This window comes from Carassius carassius, chromosome 32, assembly GCF_963082965.1.
Source record: "Carassius carassius chromosome 32, fCarCar2.1, whole genome shotgun sequence".
Taxonomy (NCBI): domain Eukaryota; kingdom Metazoa; phylum Chordata; class Actinopteri; order Cypriniformes; family Cyprinidae; genus Carassius; species Carassius carassius.
Window position 1 is genome coordinate 17,584,201 of NC_081786.1, and position 20,345 is coordinate 17,604,545.

At 39.0% G+C, this 20,345-nt stretch overlaps 1 protein-coding gene across 1 annotated transcript; it reads left to right on the forward strand.

The window, feature by feature from the left end:
- Positions 1–101: 101 nt before the first annotated feature.
- LOC132112891 (dnaJ homolog subfamily C member 27-like) lies at positions 102–4,334 on the forward strand. The gene is made up of 8 exons (XM_059520608.1): positions 102–218; positions 273–441; positions 817–899; positions 1,219–1,288; positions 1,595–1,759; positions 1,852–1,974; positions 2,072–2,232; positions 3,555–4,334. The coding sequence occupies exons 2-8, from the start codon at positions 355–357 to the stop codon at positions 3,685–3,687; spliced, it is 822 nt and encodes a 273-aa protein (XP_059376591.1). The 5' UTR covers positions 102–218; positions 273–354; the 3' UTR covers positions 3,688–4,334.
- The last annotated feature ends 16,011 nt before the right edge of the window (positions 4,335–20,345 follow it).

A 20,345-nucleotide genomic window follows, 5' to 3' on the forward strand; every position in this document is an offset into this window, starting at 1 on the left:
ATAGTCGTTGCTAAGGCAGCTATCCCGTTAGCATGTCGATCTTAAATCATTCTACCTGCTGAAATATAACAGTTAACGTTATGCGGTTTTTTTATGGGTAGGAAAACATGCGTGAAATGTACTTTCGGTTTATGGAAAAATGTTATCCATAATATTCCGTGACACACTGGCTCTCTGTTAGCCACATAGCCAGCTGCTCGCTCTCTCTCTCTCTCTCTCTCTCTCTCTCTCGCTCTCTCTCTCTCTCTCTCTCTCTCTCTCTGTGTGTTTACTGACAGACTCAGACACAGTCATACGTGAATTCTAGAGATATTTCATATCCTCCTTTGGACGAGGTTTGGGAATAAGTGCAATATGGACACGAATGTTCAGAAAAGACGAGAAAACAAGAAGTCGTTACGGGTTAAGGTCATTAGTCTGGGAAATGCAGAGGTGGGGAAGGTAAGGACGGACTGTTTTGAAACATACAAACATCGAATTTAAGAAACCAAATGGTTGTTCACTTTTGTTTATTGATAAGATCATGTATTATTGATACGTATATGTTTGAACATATCAGTAGTTTGATGTTTACTTCATTTTCTCTCTAGGAAGTACCTGCTTTCCATTATAATTACATGTATTGTTATGTATTTGATATAAGTTACATGGATAACGTTTCTGTAAAATATTCGTTGCTAGTAATCTGTTTGTGTTTGATTTAGGAGCTCTGTTCATTTATTTTTATTGTGTTTTTTATTACCCTGCATAGGTATAGAAGCTAGGTTACATATGTAGGACATGTGGAGTATTTCATAATATTTCTGTTTGTTTCAGAGCTGCATTATTAAACGATACTGTGAGAAGCGGTTTGTGCCCAAGTATCTAGCCACTATCGGGATAGATTATGGTGTGACCAAGTAAGTGGTGTGTGTTAACATATTGTTTCCTTCTGTCACTGTTTTCTCAAATATGACGTTCAAATCATTTATTCTTGGAACATAAATAACTATTTGTATCCTGCCTTGTCTTTTCTATTGGCTCAGACTATTATTTACTTTTATTGTTATTTATTCATCAAAGTGTACCATTCTGCAATGATGCTAAATAGTAAATAATATGATTGTAGTGGTTGCAATTGTGCATACCCTTTGATGCACTTATGCCCATTAATAAAGCATGATTACTGTGATTCACTGATGAAATGTAAATTAAATTGTGTTTTCCCCCCATCTCAAGGGTCCAGGTTCGAGACAGGGAGATAAAAGTAAACATTTTTGATATGGCTGGACACCCTTTCTTTTATGAGGTATTGCTTGATTTATCATGTGTATGCACTTGATTAAGTGTGTTTAAAAGTAAAATAATGTGTAGACAAAAAAGTTTCTTGTAATGGAGTATTGTTTTTTTTGTTATTGCTCTATGCATACATCTAACTAACCACAGTGTGGAAGTATTGAGTTGCTGTCCATGTGACGCCCTCCCTGAAGAACCTGATGGCATCAGCGTTTAACATTTTTCTTGTTGTCATCTCTTTGTCAATAGAAATGGATCACAGGTTTGTGATGCTATGAGAGTCTGTTGTTGGAGGGAATTGATGTTGTGTGTTCTACAGGTCCGCAATGAGTTTTATAAGGACTCTCAGGGGGTGATTGTAGTCTATGATGTTGGTCTGAGGGAGAGTTTTGATGCTCTGGACAGCTGGCTCACAGAGATGAAGCAGGAAATGGGCTCACAGGCCAACATGGAGAACATCATCTTCATTGTGTGTGCCAACAAGGTGTGTGTGCCACTAGTGTTTAAATATCTGTTGTGATATCTGTGATTTCTATGTGAGAGACTGTTATAAAGTGTGGTCTCTGACCCGTAAAGGTTGACCTGACAAAAAAGCGAGTTGTGGATGAGAGTGAGGGGAGACTCTGGGCTGAGAGCAGAGGATTTCATTACTTTGAAACCTCTGCTCAGAGTGGCGAAGGCATCAATGAAATGTTTCAGGTCTGTACTCACATACAACTCTTTTCATTTGACTACCCTGCTGTTTGTTTTTTTAAAGAATGACTGTTCTTTATTTGTTATGTGTCCACCTCCACAGGCCTTTTTCTCATCTATAACTGATATGTGTGAAAATGGAGGCAAGAGACCCACTCCAGAGGTCAGTGTAGGTTTTACTAAAGAGCAGGCCGACACCATCCGGCGCATTCGCAACAGCAAAGACAGCTGGGATATGCTGGGGGTTAAACCTGGGGCCACGAGGTAAATTATATCCTTAATGTGTCTGCTTGTGCTGCTGAACTTTTGTTTATCATAATCTGGATAAATGGCTATTTAGATTACCTTTTGCTCTGTATAATGGGCTCTGATGCACAGTATCAGGTTAGTGAACTAAATCCTTTCAGCTTTCCTCCACTCACATTTTTAAAACAGTTGTGCTGCTTAATATTTTTGTAGAAACTGGTATATGAATTTTTTCAGGATTCTTTGATATATATATAAAGTTAAGAAGAACAGCACTGATTTTATACTTTGGCATTAAAAAAAAAATTCTAAGATTACAAGATAAAAGAAAATATTTGGAGAGAAAGGTCAAAATTACAAGAATAATGTGTAAGTAATTTTGACTTTATTCTCAAAATAATTAAACTTTATTCTTGTAATTTCGACTTTATTCTTGTAATTTTGACTTTATTCTTGTAATCTTAGATTTTTTTTTTTTACAGTTTTTACATTTTAAGTTGTAATTTTAAATAGAAAATAGAAATCTTTTTAGCATTATAAATGTCTTTACAGTCACCTTTGATCAATTGAATACGTCCTTGCTAAAAAAAAGTATTAATTTATAAAAATAAATAAAAATGAATAAATCTTTCTGACCAAAAACTTTCAAACAGTAGTGTATATATATATGCAGTGTATATATTAGGTTTTGGCCTGTTGCCAATGGCTGACAGACATCACGATGTTAAGCTGACATTGTGATTCCCCACAAGATAGCAGATATCACTAGTGCAAGCCTTGTTGGCATTGTATTTGGATTAGGATGTTGATTTGGCTCTGTTTTTTTAAACCCCACAAGTCAATTGATGTTAATAGGTTAGTGTGTTTCCATCTTTGTTTAACACATACACAATGCCCACCAGTGACAGAGGACATAATGTTTTATGTTACTTCAATAACCATTAAGAAAACCAATGTTAGTATTTACTCCCAGGTTCCCTGGGAAATTTAGTAGAATGCCAGATGCTTAAAAGCAAGCAACAAATAGCTGTTACCGTTTAATACTGTTATTTCCCATTTAATTATACTTTTGATACAACACTGCTGATTTTGTTAGCTTGGCAGGTTTAATCATTTGGGTCAGATCATTGGAGAATGCCTTCAATCCAATTACCCCCCTAAATTCTCTCCTGCCAGCTTAATCAGCCTCTTGTATGGGGCCAAGCCCATCTTAATTAGCTGATTCTTCACCGTGATTCCTCTTTAGTGGGACCACAGCAGTTTGCCATATCAGCATTTTAAAGGCCTGTTTGATGTGTGCAAACTGAGGCTAATAGGTTTTTCTCATTTTCTGCTTATAGGGAGGAAGTCAACAAGGCATACAGGAAGTTGGCTGTACTGTTGCACCCGGACAAGTGTGTGGCCCCAGGCAGTGAAGATGCCTTTAAAGCAGTGGTTAACGCTCGCACATCCCTGCTCAAGAATATCAAGTAGGAGCGTGTGCCCACACTCAAGTGCATTTCACATGGTTTCCATTTCAAACACACCCTCCACATCGTGTCTGAGATTTGCCAGATTGTTTTTGTCTTCGTTGTGCCATCTGAATATTACTCGTCATCTTCTTATTTTTCTTTTTTTTTAAGAACATTCTTTTTTGTTTGTTTCGGTTGCTTGCCGTGGTGTTTTTTTGTTGAATTTGTATTAATTATATATTTATTTATTTATTTTGATTATTAAATGTGCATTGAAAACAGTTGTCAGGGCAGTTTAAATATGTTATCAAAATGTTTGAAGTACAAATAACATTATAGCACCACAAAAGTGTTTTCTTTTTCACCTCAAGATTTCGTCAAAAACCAACAAATGACTCTCTTTAAGGCCGAAACGTAACCATGTTCCCTTATTTTAAGTTGATCAGCCTCACATTGCCATTAGATGAAGTTGGAGAATTACCTCACATTTGCAGAGTTCCCTTCTCAGTGACGATTACACTTAAGACACATGGAAAAGCCTCTGGACTCCAGAAAAGACTTCGTAACAGCTGAGTTTGACAGTCACCAAAGCGGTCTTGTTTATAATGTAATATACATATCAATGTCAAAAGTTGTAGTAGGGAAACAACAATAATGCTGTAAAGTGTGTATCTGATTTCTGAGTCAGACTTGTTTAATCACAACGAACCTCACAGTGACGCCATGACCTACATGGATGATTCCCAGTTTTTCCTCGGCTTCACCTTAGCTCACTCCAAAGAGGAGGAAGAGCATGAGAAGAAAATGTTACTTGTCTAATACCTTTGCATCAGTGCAATATAAAAGTGCATTATTTAAAATAAAGATAAATACATAAGTTAAAAGTCATTTTTATTTAAGTCTATTTAGTTTTAACACTAGATGTCATGCACATGCAGTTTGTTAATTGCATGTTAACTTATGGGTACTATATATATATATATATATATATATATATATATATATATATATATATATATATATATAATTCAGCAAGGTTGCGTTAAAGTGCGAAGACAATTGCATAGTTACAAATTATCTTTGTTTCAAATAAATGTTGTTCTTTTGAACTTTTTATTAATCAAAGAATCCTAAAAAAAATGTATCATGTCTCCACAAAAATATTAAGCAGCTTTTTTCAACATTGATAATAATAAGAAATGTTTGTTGAGCACAAAATCAGTTTATTGAAATTATTTCTGAAGGATCATGTAACTGGAGTAATGGCTGCTGAAAAAAAAAAACAATATAATATAAGTTAAACAATACTGTATTTTGCAATTTACAGTTGAAAAAAATATTTTAGATCTTTAGATCAGAGACTTTCAGAAACATCATACCTACCCCAAACCTTTGAACAGTACGCTAGAATAGGTTGTGGTCACTGGTGCCAAGACTATATTAAAGTCTATAAAAGTGCATTTTATACAATATTTGGGGGTTTTGCTAAGTGCAAAACTAAAAATGCTATCGTTATTCATGTTGAGACAGTAACTTTTTTTTTTTAATAGATATGGTTGATTTTTGTTTTCTGAAGTGTTTTAGGCATGAAAGGAACTATCTGTAAATCTGTCACAGTGATGGTATCGGGTCAATGGATAACGCAAGAAAAAAGGGGCTTTGTTTACACCAACACTGGAATAAATATAACAGATAAAACTGTTACATTAGCAGAGCTGTGTAGATGTGCCAACATGCATTAGTACAACAATGTTTTGTTTGGCCCTTGTACTGTATATTAACACTTCCATGTAGGTAACAATCACTGTAATGCAAGTGTATCAAATATTGTATTTTTTTTTTATGGAACTGTGGCGTTTACAACACAATGTGAGTGTACATGTGCAATGTAACCATTATTTTTAGATATTTATCTGAAAGTACACGTTTTGTGATCTCTATTTAATTTGTTTATTTTCAAGAGCATTTGCTAATGTTCTGCCTTGTTCGCTACAGTATGTTCGACTATGTAACAATGTTAGAGTTACATCATCTGTAATGCTATACTCCTAAATGTATCATTATCTACACACACTACACAATACCAAATCTTTTAATTGGAGTCACTTTTGTTTTGATTTTGATTTTGTACGTATTGTGTGACACTGATTTGTATGAGTAAGGCATGAGTAAGAAGCATGTTTGTGATTATGCAGAATACAAAGATGAGGCCTGTTTACATGAATGTCAAGGCCATTGCTCAATGGGAAAAGTGGCTCTGTTTTATGCACAGAAGCATTTACGTTCTCCATTCGGCTTCAACAGCGAAATAAAGGAATAATTGTTAATCACTTTTTGCCTTTTGTTTTTAAAAATTGTATTATTACCATTGCATTACAAACTAAAAGAGACTAAACTAAAGACAAACTAAAGTTTCACAAAAGCTACAGAATGATGGGCCATTCACACAGAATTAATTTGTGTTCACAGTGGACTGAAAAAAAAAAAAACAGCAAGAGGTGTTTTCATAAAAGTTTAATACTTCGGTGACATGTTTTTAGAATGCCATGATACGTGAGACAGTTCAAGACACAACAAGCGAATGTGTCTGTTTAGCAGAAATTTACATAGAAAAACAATGGAAAGCTGCACAGTGGATGCAAAAATGCATTCAGAATAAATGACATTTAGACTGTTGTGCGCTATATAAATATTGTAAAAATTGAGCAAGCAGGTAAAGTCAGCTAAAACCCTGCGCTGTCTCTGCTCAAGAGCAATTGTCAACCAAACACAAACTATCACATTTTAACATTAACCAGCCTATAATAACGTCTAAACACATTTGTATTCTATATAATCTAACAATGGGGCATGATGGCCTGAAGATGTGGTAGATATCTTTTTGAAATAAACAAACCGCTTTCCAAAATGCTTTTTCAGAGCAATACAATTACCTCCACAAATAAACTCACCTGTCACGGACATTATCCTGTTAGCTGTGACCATGAAGCCTTAATGGATCGTATGCTTTTGCTGAGTTTAATTCCTTATATTTCAAACTATTACTGCCTCTGTGTGTGGGTGTGCATTAGATCCAAAGCCCCTTTGACACTGGCTGTGGAGTTCAAGTCCACTTATTTTTGCCTCTAAACATTTCCATCAAGAGTTTTGATATTTAATAGACTAGATATTTGCTTAGATCTGGATCAGTTTAACTGGGCAACTGTTCATGGACGAGCAGATGCATGCATTGTTACAAGATTTGTCAAACTTTCAGCACCACATCAATGGCAAGTATCCTTCCATTTACTTTTATTGCATTTCTATACACAGTTTAAATTGATTATGTCTTCTACAAATCATGCTGGATTGATAGTCTGACCTTTTGCGGCAATAGTCTTAGTGCACACATTGCATGCATTGGAGGTATTTTGGGGGTATTACAAATTGTTTTGAAGTTGTTTTGAATTTGTTTTGGTAATTGTTAAGTGGTGTTGAACTTATTCTTGTAGGTAAAAAAAACCTACTTTGGGGTATTGAACTTGTTTTAGGGGTATTTTTTGGAGTATTCATCTAATTTTAAGGTATTCCTGTGTACAAACTCATTTGGGGGTATTCTGGGGGTGTTGAGTCTTTGAAGGTATTTAACCTGTTTTGGGGTATTTTGGAGGCTAATTGACTTCATTTGGTGTAATCTGGTGGTACTGACTATTTTTGGGGTATTCTTGGGGGTAAAGAAACTTATTTGCTGGTATTCTCAGGGTATTGAATTTTTTAGGGGTATTTTGGAGGCTACTAAACTTGTTTCAGGGTACTCTGGGGGTATTTATCTTATTTTGGTAATTATTAATGGGTATTGAACTTGTATTATGGGAATTTTAGGGAGTAATTTTAGGGTATTCTTTAGGGTAAAAACAGGAAGGATCACATTTGGGGTTACTGAACTTGCTTTGAGCATATTCTGGTGGTATTTTAAGGGTACTGTGCTTGTGTATTGCCATCTTACATATAGTGTTGTTTCATGTTAAAGTTTGCTTTTGGGTTTCATTGTGATACAACTTCAATATTCCATCCAGACTTTTGAATCATTTTCTTTTCTGTCTTCATTCAGGTTTGTGCTTTTGATAGAGGTCTTTAGTTGAGTTTTAGGATCTAAAGCCTGTTCAGATCAGGTCCAGATCATGGCTTTGAGTTCTACAGAAGTCACAATTCCACCTAAGATATGCCCAGCTATGCCCCCTTCCCCCAACCTGAAATGCAAGCAGCTGATGTGGCAGAATACAGTACATCACATTATCAACCAACGAGGAATGCATCATGAGGGGTGAACAGCCAATTCTCAAAAAATCATTGTTACAGACCCCTATACAATGACATCAACAGGCGCAACGTTAACAAAGCTGCACGGGGTTAGCTGCGTTCCTCAGCAGCCCGCATCCACTCATTGAGCACAACTCCACCTGCACACGGAAGTCCAAGACTCACTCTGTGATGCTGACTTGTTTGTAAGCTGGGGCTCCACGGTACGTGGCATCTTCCTTCCGGTTCTCCACAACAAGTTTAAATCTCATGATCTCAAGCATCTGTACCAGCAGCATTCATCTGGTCAGCGCCGAGCTTCTCTTGTAGTCACTAATGTCATTGATTTCCTTACCAAACTCCATATTCTCTCCATGCCTCCACCAACCTACAGAAAGCTCTTTCCAAGGCCCTTGAAAGCCGTGATGAGGTCAAAACAAAATGGAGCGTGTCTGATTTTATTAAGGCCTTCATCAAGTTCCACAGCCATGTTTATCTCTTCATAAGCAGAGAAGATTAACCTTTGAGTTTCACAGGCAGTTGGAAAAAGGGATAATGTCTTACTGTAGTGTACTGTATTGGAAGCAATGCAATGGTGGAAGCTTACTGAACGATATCTTTCTATATTTTAGGAGAATCACTGCATGAGGATAAAGATTCTTGGAGATTGTTATAACTGTGTGTCCCTAAACTGCACATGCTTGCTGCTGTGTGGACATGGGTCTGTCAATGATCAACACTATACGGTGTGTATGTTACGTGATTTGTACAACTACTTAAAGGTTTTATGTAATTCTCAATGTTTCTCCTTCTCCTATAAAAAAGAATAAAATAAAAAGCTTATGAAATAAAATGTGCAGGACAGTATACTGTAGACTTAATGAATATTAAGATGAGCAGGAATGTACAAGAGGAGAATGAGCAAACAGGTTATACAGGGTATTTATATAACAGCAATGGATGTAAAAAAGTAAATAAATCTAAATGAAAATTATAGAAATTGCTGTGTGCAAGTGTCAATGTCAGTATATTCAGTATCTTACTGATAATTAAGTGAAGTCTTGTAGAGGTTAAGAGACTGAGTTTGAGTTTAGGAGCCTGATGGCCTGGGGCAAGAAGCTCCTCCTACTGTAAGTCACTCAGTTTTTGCCGTCCAGGTACGGAAGCGCTTACCAGATGGCAACAAAATGAAAAGAGAGTTACCAGGGTGATTTGTGTCCTTAATGATTTTTACACCTCTGCTTTTGCAGCATTTGAGGTAGATGTCCTGCAGAGAGGGGAGAGCAGACCCTGAGATGCGCTCAGCTAAGCACACAACTTTCTGCAGGGCTTTGCAGTCTTGACTGGAGCTGTTCCATATATGTTTAGCTGAATACAGTTGATTCCAATTAGAGTATCAAATTGTATAATAATAGGAGGATTCATATATCACGTGCAACCTTGGACTGTCTAGACGGGGTAAATGAGATGGAAGAAGGTCGAGACTATGAGCGGAATTCATTTTTTATGACAACAAGAAGCCCCCTGAAATACAGAGGACCAGCAAAGATGAGATGACATGGAGTGCTGAGTTTACTTTTGATAACATCATTGGAATGAACTGCGTGAGTCTGTGTTGGTTTTATTAAACATTTTTTAGATCTGAATGCCCTCTCTAGTTAGTCATATAAGATTTAAAGTTATCAAATCTGTTAAATAGTGCCACACTATGTTATTCAGTGAATCCTTTAGTAACTTTATCACCTGCATCAGTGGCATGGTCCATTACATTAGAAAATAATTTATAAGTAGTATCATGTTTGTAAAACCAAACATAAACATGTTTACTTCATGAAACTTCTGTCATCATTTATTAACCCTCCACTTGTTTCAAACCTGTGTGAGATTTTTTATTATTATTATTATTATTATTATTATTATTATTATTATTATGTAGCGCGCACACACACACACACACACACACACACAAAAAAGCCATTTTGAAGAATGTTGGGAACCAAACAGCTGATGGTAGCCATTGACATCCATACTATTGAAATCAATGGCTACGAGCAACAGTTTGGTTACCAGCATTCTTAAAAATATCTTCTTTTGTGTTCAACAGAAGAAAGAAACAGGTTTGGAACAATTTGAGGGTAAGTAAATGATGACATAAAATTTTATATTTGGGTGAACTCCCTTTAATATGGAAGTCTATGTGCAAGGCAAAAATATGTTATTTGAGTTATTTGTCTATACTGTCGAACTAATGTTGGAACTACTTTTCATAGTTATGCAAAACAGACATAAAAAAAGTGTTTAAATGCTTTATATTCCAAAATCAATCAGTATGATAAAAAGAAAACTAATAACCATTATTTTTCTCTATTAACGTCTAACAGCAGCTCTCATGTTACTAATGCAATGTATTTTAAATGTGCAAATGCTCACTTCTTTATCATAACTGTATTAGTGACAAGATGTAAATTTCAGAGACAGGCTTAATCTTTTTCCCTTTTGTCCCCTAAGCTACTGGAAGAGCATTACTTCCAGGACATAGAGAAAATCTCAGCTGCTACATGGCTGCATCTGGCCTGTCTCCTGAAAAACAGCTGTGTGCTACATTTGACATTTATGCCTGAAGAGATAACTAGATGCATGCCATGCCAGTGACCATATCAATATCAGTCAGTGTTGCTAATAGTATTATAAGCATCAGTCTGATTAGATAAATGTTGGAATCAGATTATAAAAAAGATAAATAAAATAAAAAATATATACAATATTAATAATAATAATAATAATAAAAATATAATAATAAAATAAAAAACATTGACGAGGCCAGTCAGGAGAAAGCTTTAAGAAGTATTCAGAAATGATCATGATAATTAAAAATTAATAAATATAACTAGAAATTAAATAATTAAGTAGAAACTGAAAATGTATATTTTTACAAATTAAGGCTAAGTTTATTAATGTGTATTTTATAGGAATGTGAAGATGAGTGGGCTCACCTCAGTACGTGGTTCTATATGCTTTGGCCATGCACCAGCGGCGCGATCATGCTCAACATCCTCCCACCGCCAACGGGTCACCTCACAAGAAGAGCCTTCACCTATGGCACCCCTTCGTAAGGACTGGGGTCCTAGAGTTTTCCCGCCAGGGACTGTGCCCTCCCCCAGAGAGCGCTGTTGGACCACTAAAGTGAGTGAAAGTGAAAGTGACATTCAGCCAAGTATGGTGACCCATACTCAGAATTCGTGCTCTGCTTTTAACCCATCCAAAGTGCACACACACAGAGCAGTGATAACACACACACACACTGTGAATACACACCCGGAGCAGTGGGCAGCCATTTATGCTGCGGCGCCCGGGGAGCAGTTGGGGGTTCAGTGCCTTGCTCAAGGGCACCTAAGTAGTGGTATTGCAGGTGGAGAGAGAACTGTACATGCACTACCCCCACCCACAATTCCTGCCGGCCCGAGGCTCGAACTCACAACCTTTCGATTGGGAACCCAACCCTCTAACCATTAGGCCACAACTTCCCTGCGCATCTAACGCATCTAATTAACTAATGCGCATCCAACCCTCTCACTGCAGTCCCCATGCTCTAACATTGACTGTTTTGCTGCAAAAGGCGCCTCTAGCAGCATTGGATCGAGCTAACACTTTGAGCACCCCCTCAGACACTCTGCGCAATCCAGCCTTCAGAGTTCGGGGGAAGGCCCAAGGGTCTGGTGAAGATGGCCCATTTTCTGACGGCTCACACAGCTGCTGCATTTTCGCTAGAGGCGGGGCCCGATGTTCATCTTGTTGGATTAAATCCTGCCGTGGACAAGCTTCAGGATTATACAGAACAAAACGCAGCGACTGTGACACATACACTTCTCTTGCTTACAGACACCGTGAGCCTTCCGTGCTCAGACATTTTAATGCATATGGAAACGCTGCAGTAGGCGGAGGCTTTGAAACCGCTAACCTTTTTCTGGGCCACATGGGACCGCTTGCCCGGCATTTCACACTGGGTGTTACACACAATTCGTCACGGATACACCATTCAGATTTGTGCTTCCCGCAAGACTGTCCCGACGGACGCGTCTTTGACTGGTTGGGGAGCTGTTTGTCAAGCACGCCCAGCTCACACAAACGGCGATACAACGTGGCTGGCATATAAACAGGTTGGAACTGCTGGCAGTGTTTCTAGCTCTCCAGTATTTCTCGAATCTTCTGATCGGTGTCATGTACTAATCAGGTCAGACAACATAGCAGTCGTGTCTTATCTGAATCATCAAGGAGGATTACGCTCTCGCCACCTGTGCAAGCTGGTGAAGAATATTCTTCTTTGGTCTCAGAACAGATTTCTGTCGATCTGAGTGGTTCATGTCCCCGGGCACTTGAACTTGGAGACAGAGCCTGGAGGAAGTGGAATGGAGGTTGCACCCCCAAACGGCAAAACTCATATGGCAAGTATTTGGAGAAGCGAAAGTGGACTTATTCACATCGAGCACAACTACGCATTGCCAGCTGTGGTTCTCCCTACGCCCTCCATCGCCCCTAGGCTTAGATGCGTTAGCACACAATTGGCCCAGGACCAGCTTATATGCTTTTCCTCCAATTTCGACTAATTCCAGGAGCGCTATCCAGAATACGGCTGGACAGAGTGGAGCAGCTGTTGTTGGTGGCTCTGTGGTGGCCCACTCAACCGTGGTTTGCAGAACTGGTCAATCTGCTAGCGGGCTCTCCGTGGGAGTTTGCCCTCAGACAGGATTTACTATTGCAAGCACGGGGAATGATTTGGCACCCAAGGCCAGATCTGTGGAAGCTGTGGGCGTGGCCTCTGAGCAGAGTGAGTTAATATGTCCCGGTCTTTCAGTTGAAACCACAGAGACTGTAATGAATTCAGGGCAGCTTCTACGAGATGCTTATATGCTTTCAAATGGAGTTTTTCAAGACCGTTTTTCTGATGGAGTAACACCAGCCACTCTTAAAGTTTATGTGGCAGCCATGTCAGCATACCACGTATATATAGATACTTCAGTGGTCCATCATTCGCTGGTCTCTCGCTTTATACAGTGTTCGCAACGGCTGAGGCCTTTCCGCCCTACGCAAGTTCCTTTATGGGATTTATCCATTGTGATGCAAGGTCTATCAGGACATCCGTTTGAGCCCTTGGAAACTGTATCGGAAAAAAATCCTGACTTTAAAGACAGTTCTTCTTGTGACTTTATCCTCCATCAAGAGAGTTGGGGATTTACAGGCTCTTTCTGTTTCGCCCTCGTGCATGGACTTTGCACCAGGGTTTGTGAAAGTATTGCTGCTAGCGAGGCCTAATTATGTCCCTAAGGTTGCCTCAAACCCTTTTCACTTTCAGCAAGTGGTCTTGGAATCTTTCCCCCTTGCAGAGGCGGGGCTAGGAGATCTGAGTCTTTGCCCTGTCAGAGCGCTGAAGACTTATGTTGATCGAACAGCTCCATGGTGTGAGTCCGACCAGCTGTTTGTCTGTTTTGGAAATAGAGAAATAGAGGCCATGCTGTCACAAAGTAACGCATGTCCCATTGGTTGGTGGAGGCTATATCTTTAGCCTAAGAGGCGCTCAGACTCACTTCGCCCTTAGGAATTAGAGCTCATTCCACAAGAGCAGTGGCTTCACCGCAGGCTTTTCTCAGTGGATCTTCTATAGATGATATCTGTGCTGCAGCAGGATGGTCCTCACCAAGCACCTTTGTCATGTTTTACAGTCTGGATGTGAGGACGGCTCCTGGCTCCCAGGTTTTCTCTGCTTGAGCAGATGCTTTTCTTGGATCCCAGCTATCTCAGGTATGTCAGGCATGATGGTATAGCGTTCCCATATGGTGACATCGCTGCAGCATCGAAGTGACCTGATGGCTACTTCCAGCAGGATAATGCACCATGTCACAAAGCTCGAATCATTTCAAATTGGTTTCTTGAACATGACAATGAGTTTACTGTACTAAAATGGCCCCCACAGTCACCAGATCTCAACCCAATAGAGCATCTTTGGGAAGTGGTGGAATGGGAGCTTCATGCCCTGGATGTGCATCCCACAAATCTCCATCAACTTCCATGTTGATAGGCCCAAATCCAAGATGGCAGCATGTCCACGTTTGTGTGTAGCACATTTTAGCTTGTCTTAAAATTATGTCAAAGATAATTTTATTTGTTTTATGTTTATTTACTTTTTTACCAATGGAGTTCGCCGTCTTATGTTAAGACAAGCCGGGGATTGTTTACTGATCGTGTGTGGTTTTATACCTCCACCAACGGAAGAGAAGAGCTGATCGTGACGGGATATCTTTATCTTTACTAACGAAGGGAAGACGCCGACCCACTGGATTAAATGCATTAGGCTCTACTTCGCTAAGGAAAGTGCTTATTTCTTCAACGCTCGAGGCCTTGTCCATAAACTAGCGTTTTGAGAAATTGGTCGCTGTTTGTTGTTCTGATCCTTTTTTTTTGTTTGTCTTTGTTTTAATTTTCTTTCGTTGCAGGACGCGGTTTGACATCAGCGTGGATCCCTCTTTTTTGCAGCACTCTGTGAAAAGAGTTGGAGTACCACAAGACTACACGTCAGCAAAGAAACCTTCATATTATATTTTTGTTTGTCGGCTCAGTTGGACTTTGAAAGGACAATGCGGTTCGTTTCATCTAATTGCGCGGCTCTGGTGGCATTTCTGGTTGTGATACTCTACCAGGGAAACATCGGCTACAGGTATGACTCAGACTTTTCGTCATATAACGTTAACAATATTTTTTTAACTTTAAAGGTGCCATCTGTCATATCTGGCAAAAAAATCAAGTCATACTCCACATTCCATACCAGATGGGGGCAGTATGCCTCAATAAAGTGAATTGACCTACTCTAGAGTAACAAACGAGAAACGGCATAGTCTCTATGCTCCGCCCCTACCTTCACAACAACCCTAGAGCATAGCCGAAGCCTATAAGACAGCGGTTCTCAATTGCAGTCCTCGCGCCCCACTGCTCTGCACATTTTGAACGTTTCTCTTAGCGCTTTAGACATTTGTTCTATTCGAACATAAGTACCCTGCGAAGTGGACATCACAGGATATTCAGTCATGATTCCAGTTCGAAGTGAACGTAGCTATATGTTCCAATCAAAGTGCATTGAAGTGTGCAAGACGTGAATTTAAATTGTATTGATTTACAGAGGTATATGATGTCACAGTTGTCCATGTTTAAAGACGCTGCACAGCACAAATCAGTGAATGAATGTTTCGATATGAGGTAAACTTCAACAGATTTCCCCTGCTCAGAGAGTAGGGAGCAATGAACATTTGAAAAAAAGATTCATGCACGGAGTTCATTTCTAACGAGCTGAATATCTGAATCAGGTGTGTTAACAAAGAGAAACGTGCAAAATATGCAGAGCAGTGGGGCGCGAGGACTGGAATTGAGAACCGCTGCTATAAGAGGACGTTTTGCCTCCAGAGGAACGTTGGGTGATGTCAAGTGATTTTGAAACATGACATCTTCAAGCTACTCCCCTTCACCTTTACCAGTGAATATGTTCACATTCGTTTTGTTCATATTACATTGAGTTGTATATACACATTATTTGAATTAAATTAATTTGACAGACAGCATTCTGTCAACATCATTGGTCAACATCAGACAGCTGATGTTGACCAAACTAGCGCCAACCAACGTAACCCGAGCTGCCAACTCTCAAGCATTCACCGTGAGACACACGCAATTGACTCTTTTCACACGCTTTCACGCCACACATCAATTTTCTCACGTACAGAAAAACCATGAAGCAAAGAGGACACGGAGACCAACAGACTAGTTAGAGCAGGTTACTTATGATATAAAAAAATGGGTAAGTTATAGCTAGCTAATTATCAAACGCAGCTACGGTTAGCCATCGCTAACATTAGCACGTTTATAGAACAGCCTTCGATACATTTCTATGTTATAACTTCCCGAAAAAAAAATACACAAACATATAAAACAAACTTCTAGCGAAATACTAACAGCATCTAACTTACCAATCCAAAAGAAATGTTGCAAGTTCGGTGTCGAACCTCATTTCTTTCAGGTCCATCAGTTGTCTCCAGCGACTGAAAGCAGTGCCAATGTTTACTCTGGTTCGGCTCCTTTTCTTATCGGATTTGATTTGTGATTCCGAGCGCGGTTGTTTCCCTGTAGCGGGTGGTGGTCTCTTGCCAAGGGCTTAAGTCATCCTTCCACTCTCTTCCCTGAACTGAAATGAAGTAGTGGGCTGTACTTTCCACATGATTGACATCAGGTATAAGTACGCCCACAAGCCGTGCGAGTTATTCGTGTATTGCAGGTTGGCTGGTGGTTATGTTACCCGCATACCGCCTCCCATGGCCGAAACTGGTATTATGACACCTGTCGGGCCGGGGCTAGTAATGCTACTGCTAATTAAGGTTGATATCTCTGCAGCACTATAACTTGACATTTTTTTAATGACATCATCGCCCTTATTTCTTCTCATACTTTTGATGCGTGTAGGTCATTTTTTGGCTATTTTTACCTCAATTTTTGCACATGGCACCTTTAAAGGAGCATTGCGTAGGTTCTGAAATTTCTAACCGTTACTGACACCAGTGGCCGTTAGAGGAACTGCAGCCAGTCTCATGCTCGTTCTCAGTGCGCACGCTCTTTTTTTTTTTTAAACTTACGAGGAGTATCCGTGGGTGTCTGAATTGTGCTGGAGGCTGGTCGCTTCTTTCCATCCGCAGAGTCCATTTGAAAACACTTTTGCCGCTGCTTACTATAATGGCTGGCGTGCCGTATGGTTGTAAGCCCAAGTAGACGAGAACGCGCATGATGTCACATTTTGTGAATTTTTGCGCCAATTCGGGCCCGACTCCTCCACACAGAATTGAGCCTACAGGCTGATAGAGGCTACCGTGGTGGAGAGTTGAGGTATCATTCTTTTTTTTTACATCATGGTTGGCTCATACATGTACAACTGAAAACTCTATCTTAAAGATTTTTTTTAAGTAAAAACCTCCACATAGCTCCTTTAAAATGGACAAATTGGACGGGGATTGGTATATATACAAACTTTAACGTTTATATTTTATATTTTATATTTTTAAAGTAGAAAAATGACATATTGCGCCTTTAAATCTAGATTAGGACTAGGTTTTATTCATATGAATGTGAGAAGCCTGCTTCCTAAGTTGGATTTGGTGCGTATCTGGGCAAAAAATACCAGTGCTGATGTTATAGTAATATCCGAAACATGACTTAAAAAAACAGTTTCAGATAATGCCATAGATATTGATGGTTATACTGTTTATAGGACTGATAGACCAAAAAGGGGAGGGGGGGTAGCAATTTATGTTAAGGACAGTTTTGAAGTTACTGTGTTGCTCTCTGAGTCAGTAGTTAAAAAGTATGAATTATTAGCTTTAAATCTTATCGTTTCCAAGACTTTACATCTTACTGAAGTTGGTTGCTACAGACCCCCATCAGCTAGTACTGATGCCATTTCCTCTCTGATGCACTCGGTGACTTCTTTGAACTACAAGAAGCTTGTTCTTCTTGGTGATTTTAATGTTAACTGGCTACAGTCAGTATCTGATTGTTTCAAAGCAATTTGTGACTCTTTAAATCTCTTTCAGCTAGTTGAGACACCAACTAGACCTAACTTGAAGGATTACAAAAAGTCCACTTTAATTGATCTTATTTTTAGCAATTTGCCTCATAAGTACTCTTTGGCCTCTGTATATGCTAATGATGTTAGTGATCACTGCGTCGTAGCCATAGTCAGAGATACCAAATTACCCAAGCATAAACCACGTATTATCACTAGACGATGTTCACGACACTTTAATGAACAAGCCTTTCTTTTTGATGTAGCACGCTATGATTGGTACAGGATTTTTCTTATTCCCGATGTTGAGTCTACCTGGAAATACTTTTATGATGGATTCTTATCAATCATCAACAGGCATGCACCTTTTAAAAAATTCCGTGTTAAAGGTAGGGATAATCCCTGGTTTTCTGAAGCCCTTTCTGTTCAAATTCGTGAGCGGGATGTTGCTTGGGCAAAAGCTAGACAATCTGATGTTGGCTCTGATTGGATCCGTTTTAGGCAGCTCCGGAATAAATGCACGGTCGCTATTAGAAAAGCAAAGGCTGATTATTTTATTGAAAATACTACTATTAACTCAAATAATCCCAAGACATTTTGGCAGAATATACAACCCGAATTCCGGAAAAGTTGGGACGTTTTTTAAATTTTAATAAAATGAAAACTAAAGGAATTTCAAATCACATGAGCCAATATTTTATTCACAATAGAACATAGATAACGTAGCAAATGTTTAAACTGAGAAATTTTACACTTTTATCCACTTAATTAGCTCATTTAAAATTTATTGCCTGCTACAGGTCTCAAAAAAGTTGGCACGGGGGCAACAAATGGCTAAAAAAGCAAGCAATTTTGAAAAGATTCAGCTGGGAGAACATCTAGTGTTTAATTAAGTTAATTGATATCAGGTCTGTAACATGATTAGCTATAAAAGCTTTGTCTTAGAGAAGCAGAGTCTCTCAGAAGTAAAGATGGGCAGAGGCTCTCCAATCTGTGAAAGACTGCGTAAAAAAATTGTGGAAAACTTTAAAAACAATGTTCCTTAACGTCAAATTGCAAAGGCTTTGCAAATCTCATCATCTACAGTGTATAACATCATCAAAAGATTCAGAGAAACTGGAGAAATCTCTGTGCGTAAGGGACAAGGCCGGAGACCTTTATTGGATGCCCGTGGTCTTCGGGCTCTCAGACGACACTGCATCACTCATCGGCATGATTGTGTCAATGACATCACTAAATGGGCCCAGGAATACTTTCAGAAACCACTGTCGGTAAACACAATCCGCCGTGCCATCAGCAGATGCCAACTAAAGCTCTATCATGCAAAAAGGAAGCCATATGTGAACATGGTCCATAGGCGCCGTCGTGTCCTGTGGGCCAAGGCTCATTTAAAATGGACTATTTCAAAGTGGAATAGTGTTTTATGGTCAGACGAGTCCAAATTTGACATTCTTGATGGAAATCATGGACGCCGTGTCCTCCGGGCTAAAGAGGAGGGAGACCTTCCAGCATGTTATCAGCGTTCAGTTCAAAAGCCAACATCTCTGATGGTATGGGGGTGCATAAGTGCATACGGTATGGGCAGCTTGCATGTTTTGGAAGGCTCTGTGAATGCTGAAAGGTATATAAAGGTTTTAGAGCAACATATGCTTCCCTCCAAACAACGTCTATTTCAGGGAAGGCCTTGTTTATTTCAGCAGGACAATGCAAAACCACATACTGCAGCTATAACAACAGCATGGCTTCGTCGTAGAAGACTCTGGGTGCTAACCTGGCCTGCCTGCAGTCCAGATCTTTCACCTATAGAGAACATTTGGCGCATCATTAAACGAAAAATACGTCAAAGACGACCACGAACTCTTCAGCAGCTGGAAATCTATATTAGGCAAGAATGGGACCAAATTCCAACAGCAAAACTCCAGCAACTTATAGCCTCAATGCCCAGACATCTTCAAACTGTTTTGAAAAGAAAAGGAGATGCTACACCATGGTAAACATGCCCCGTCCCAACTATTTTGAGACCTGTAGCAGAAATCAAAATTGAAATGAGCTCATTTTGTGCATAAAATTGTAAACTTTCTCAGTTTAAACATTTGCTATGTTATCTATGTTCTATTGTGAATAAAATATTGGCTCATGTGATTTGAAAGTCTTTTAGTTTTCATTTTATTAAAATTTAAAAAACGTCCCAACTTTTCCGGAATTCGGGTTGTAAAACTGATATCAGGGAGTAAAACAAGTCTAGCTTTCCCTCATGTATAAAAATGGATTCCACTAGCACATCAGATAAAGAACATATGCTCAATTGCTTTAATAAGCATTTTGTTGCCTCTGGGTTTCTATTTGAATCACTAAATTTTACAGGCTCTGATCCTGATTTTATTAATGCAGAAAGTCATCTAGAAAAGGAAGAGTTTAGATTTAAACAAATTAAGAGCACTGACGTTTATAAAGCACACTATAATGAATAATTACAGACCAATCTCAAAGCTCTGCGTTTTATCAAAGATATTAGAAAGCCTTATTACTGAACTGTTGACATGCTATTTGAATGCAAACAGAGTGTTGTCTATCAATCAATCTGGGTTCCGCAAAAAACACAGTACTACAACGGCTATTTTGAAAGTTTTAAATGATATTGTAGGGTCAATGGATAATGGTGAATTTTGTGCCTCACTTTTTATTGATTTATCAAAGGCTTTCGATACAGTGGATCATGGAATATTGCTGCACAGATTGAAGGTTGTTGGTTTATCAAGTCACGTTATTCCTTGGTTTAAAAACTATCTGAGTGGAACAACCCAGTGTGT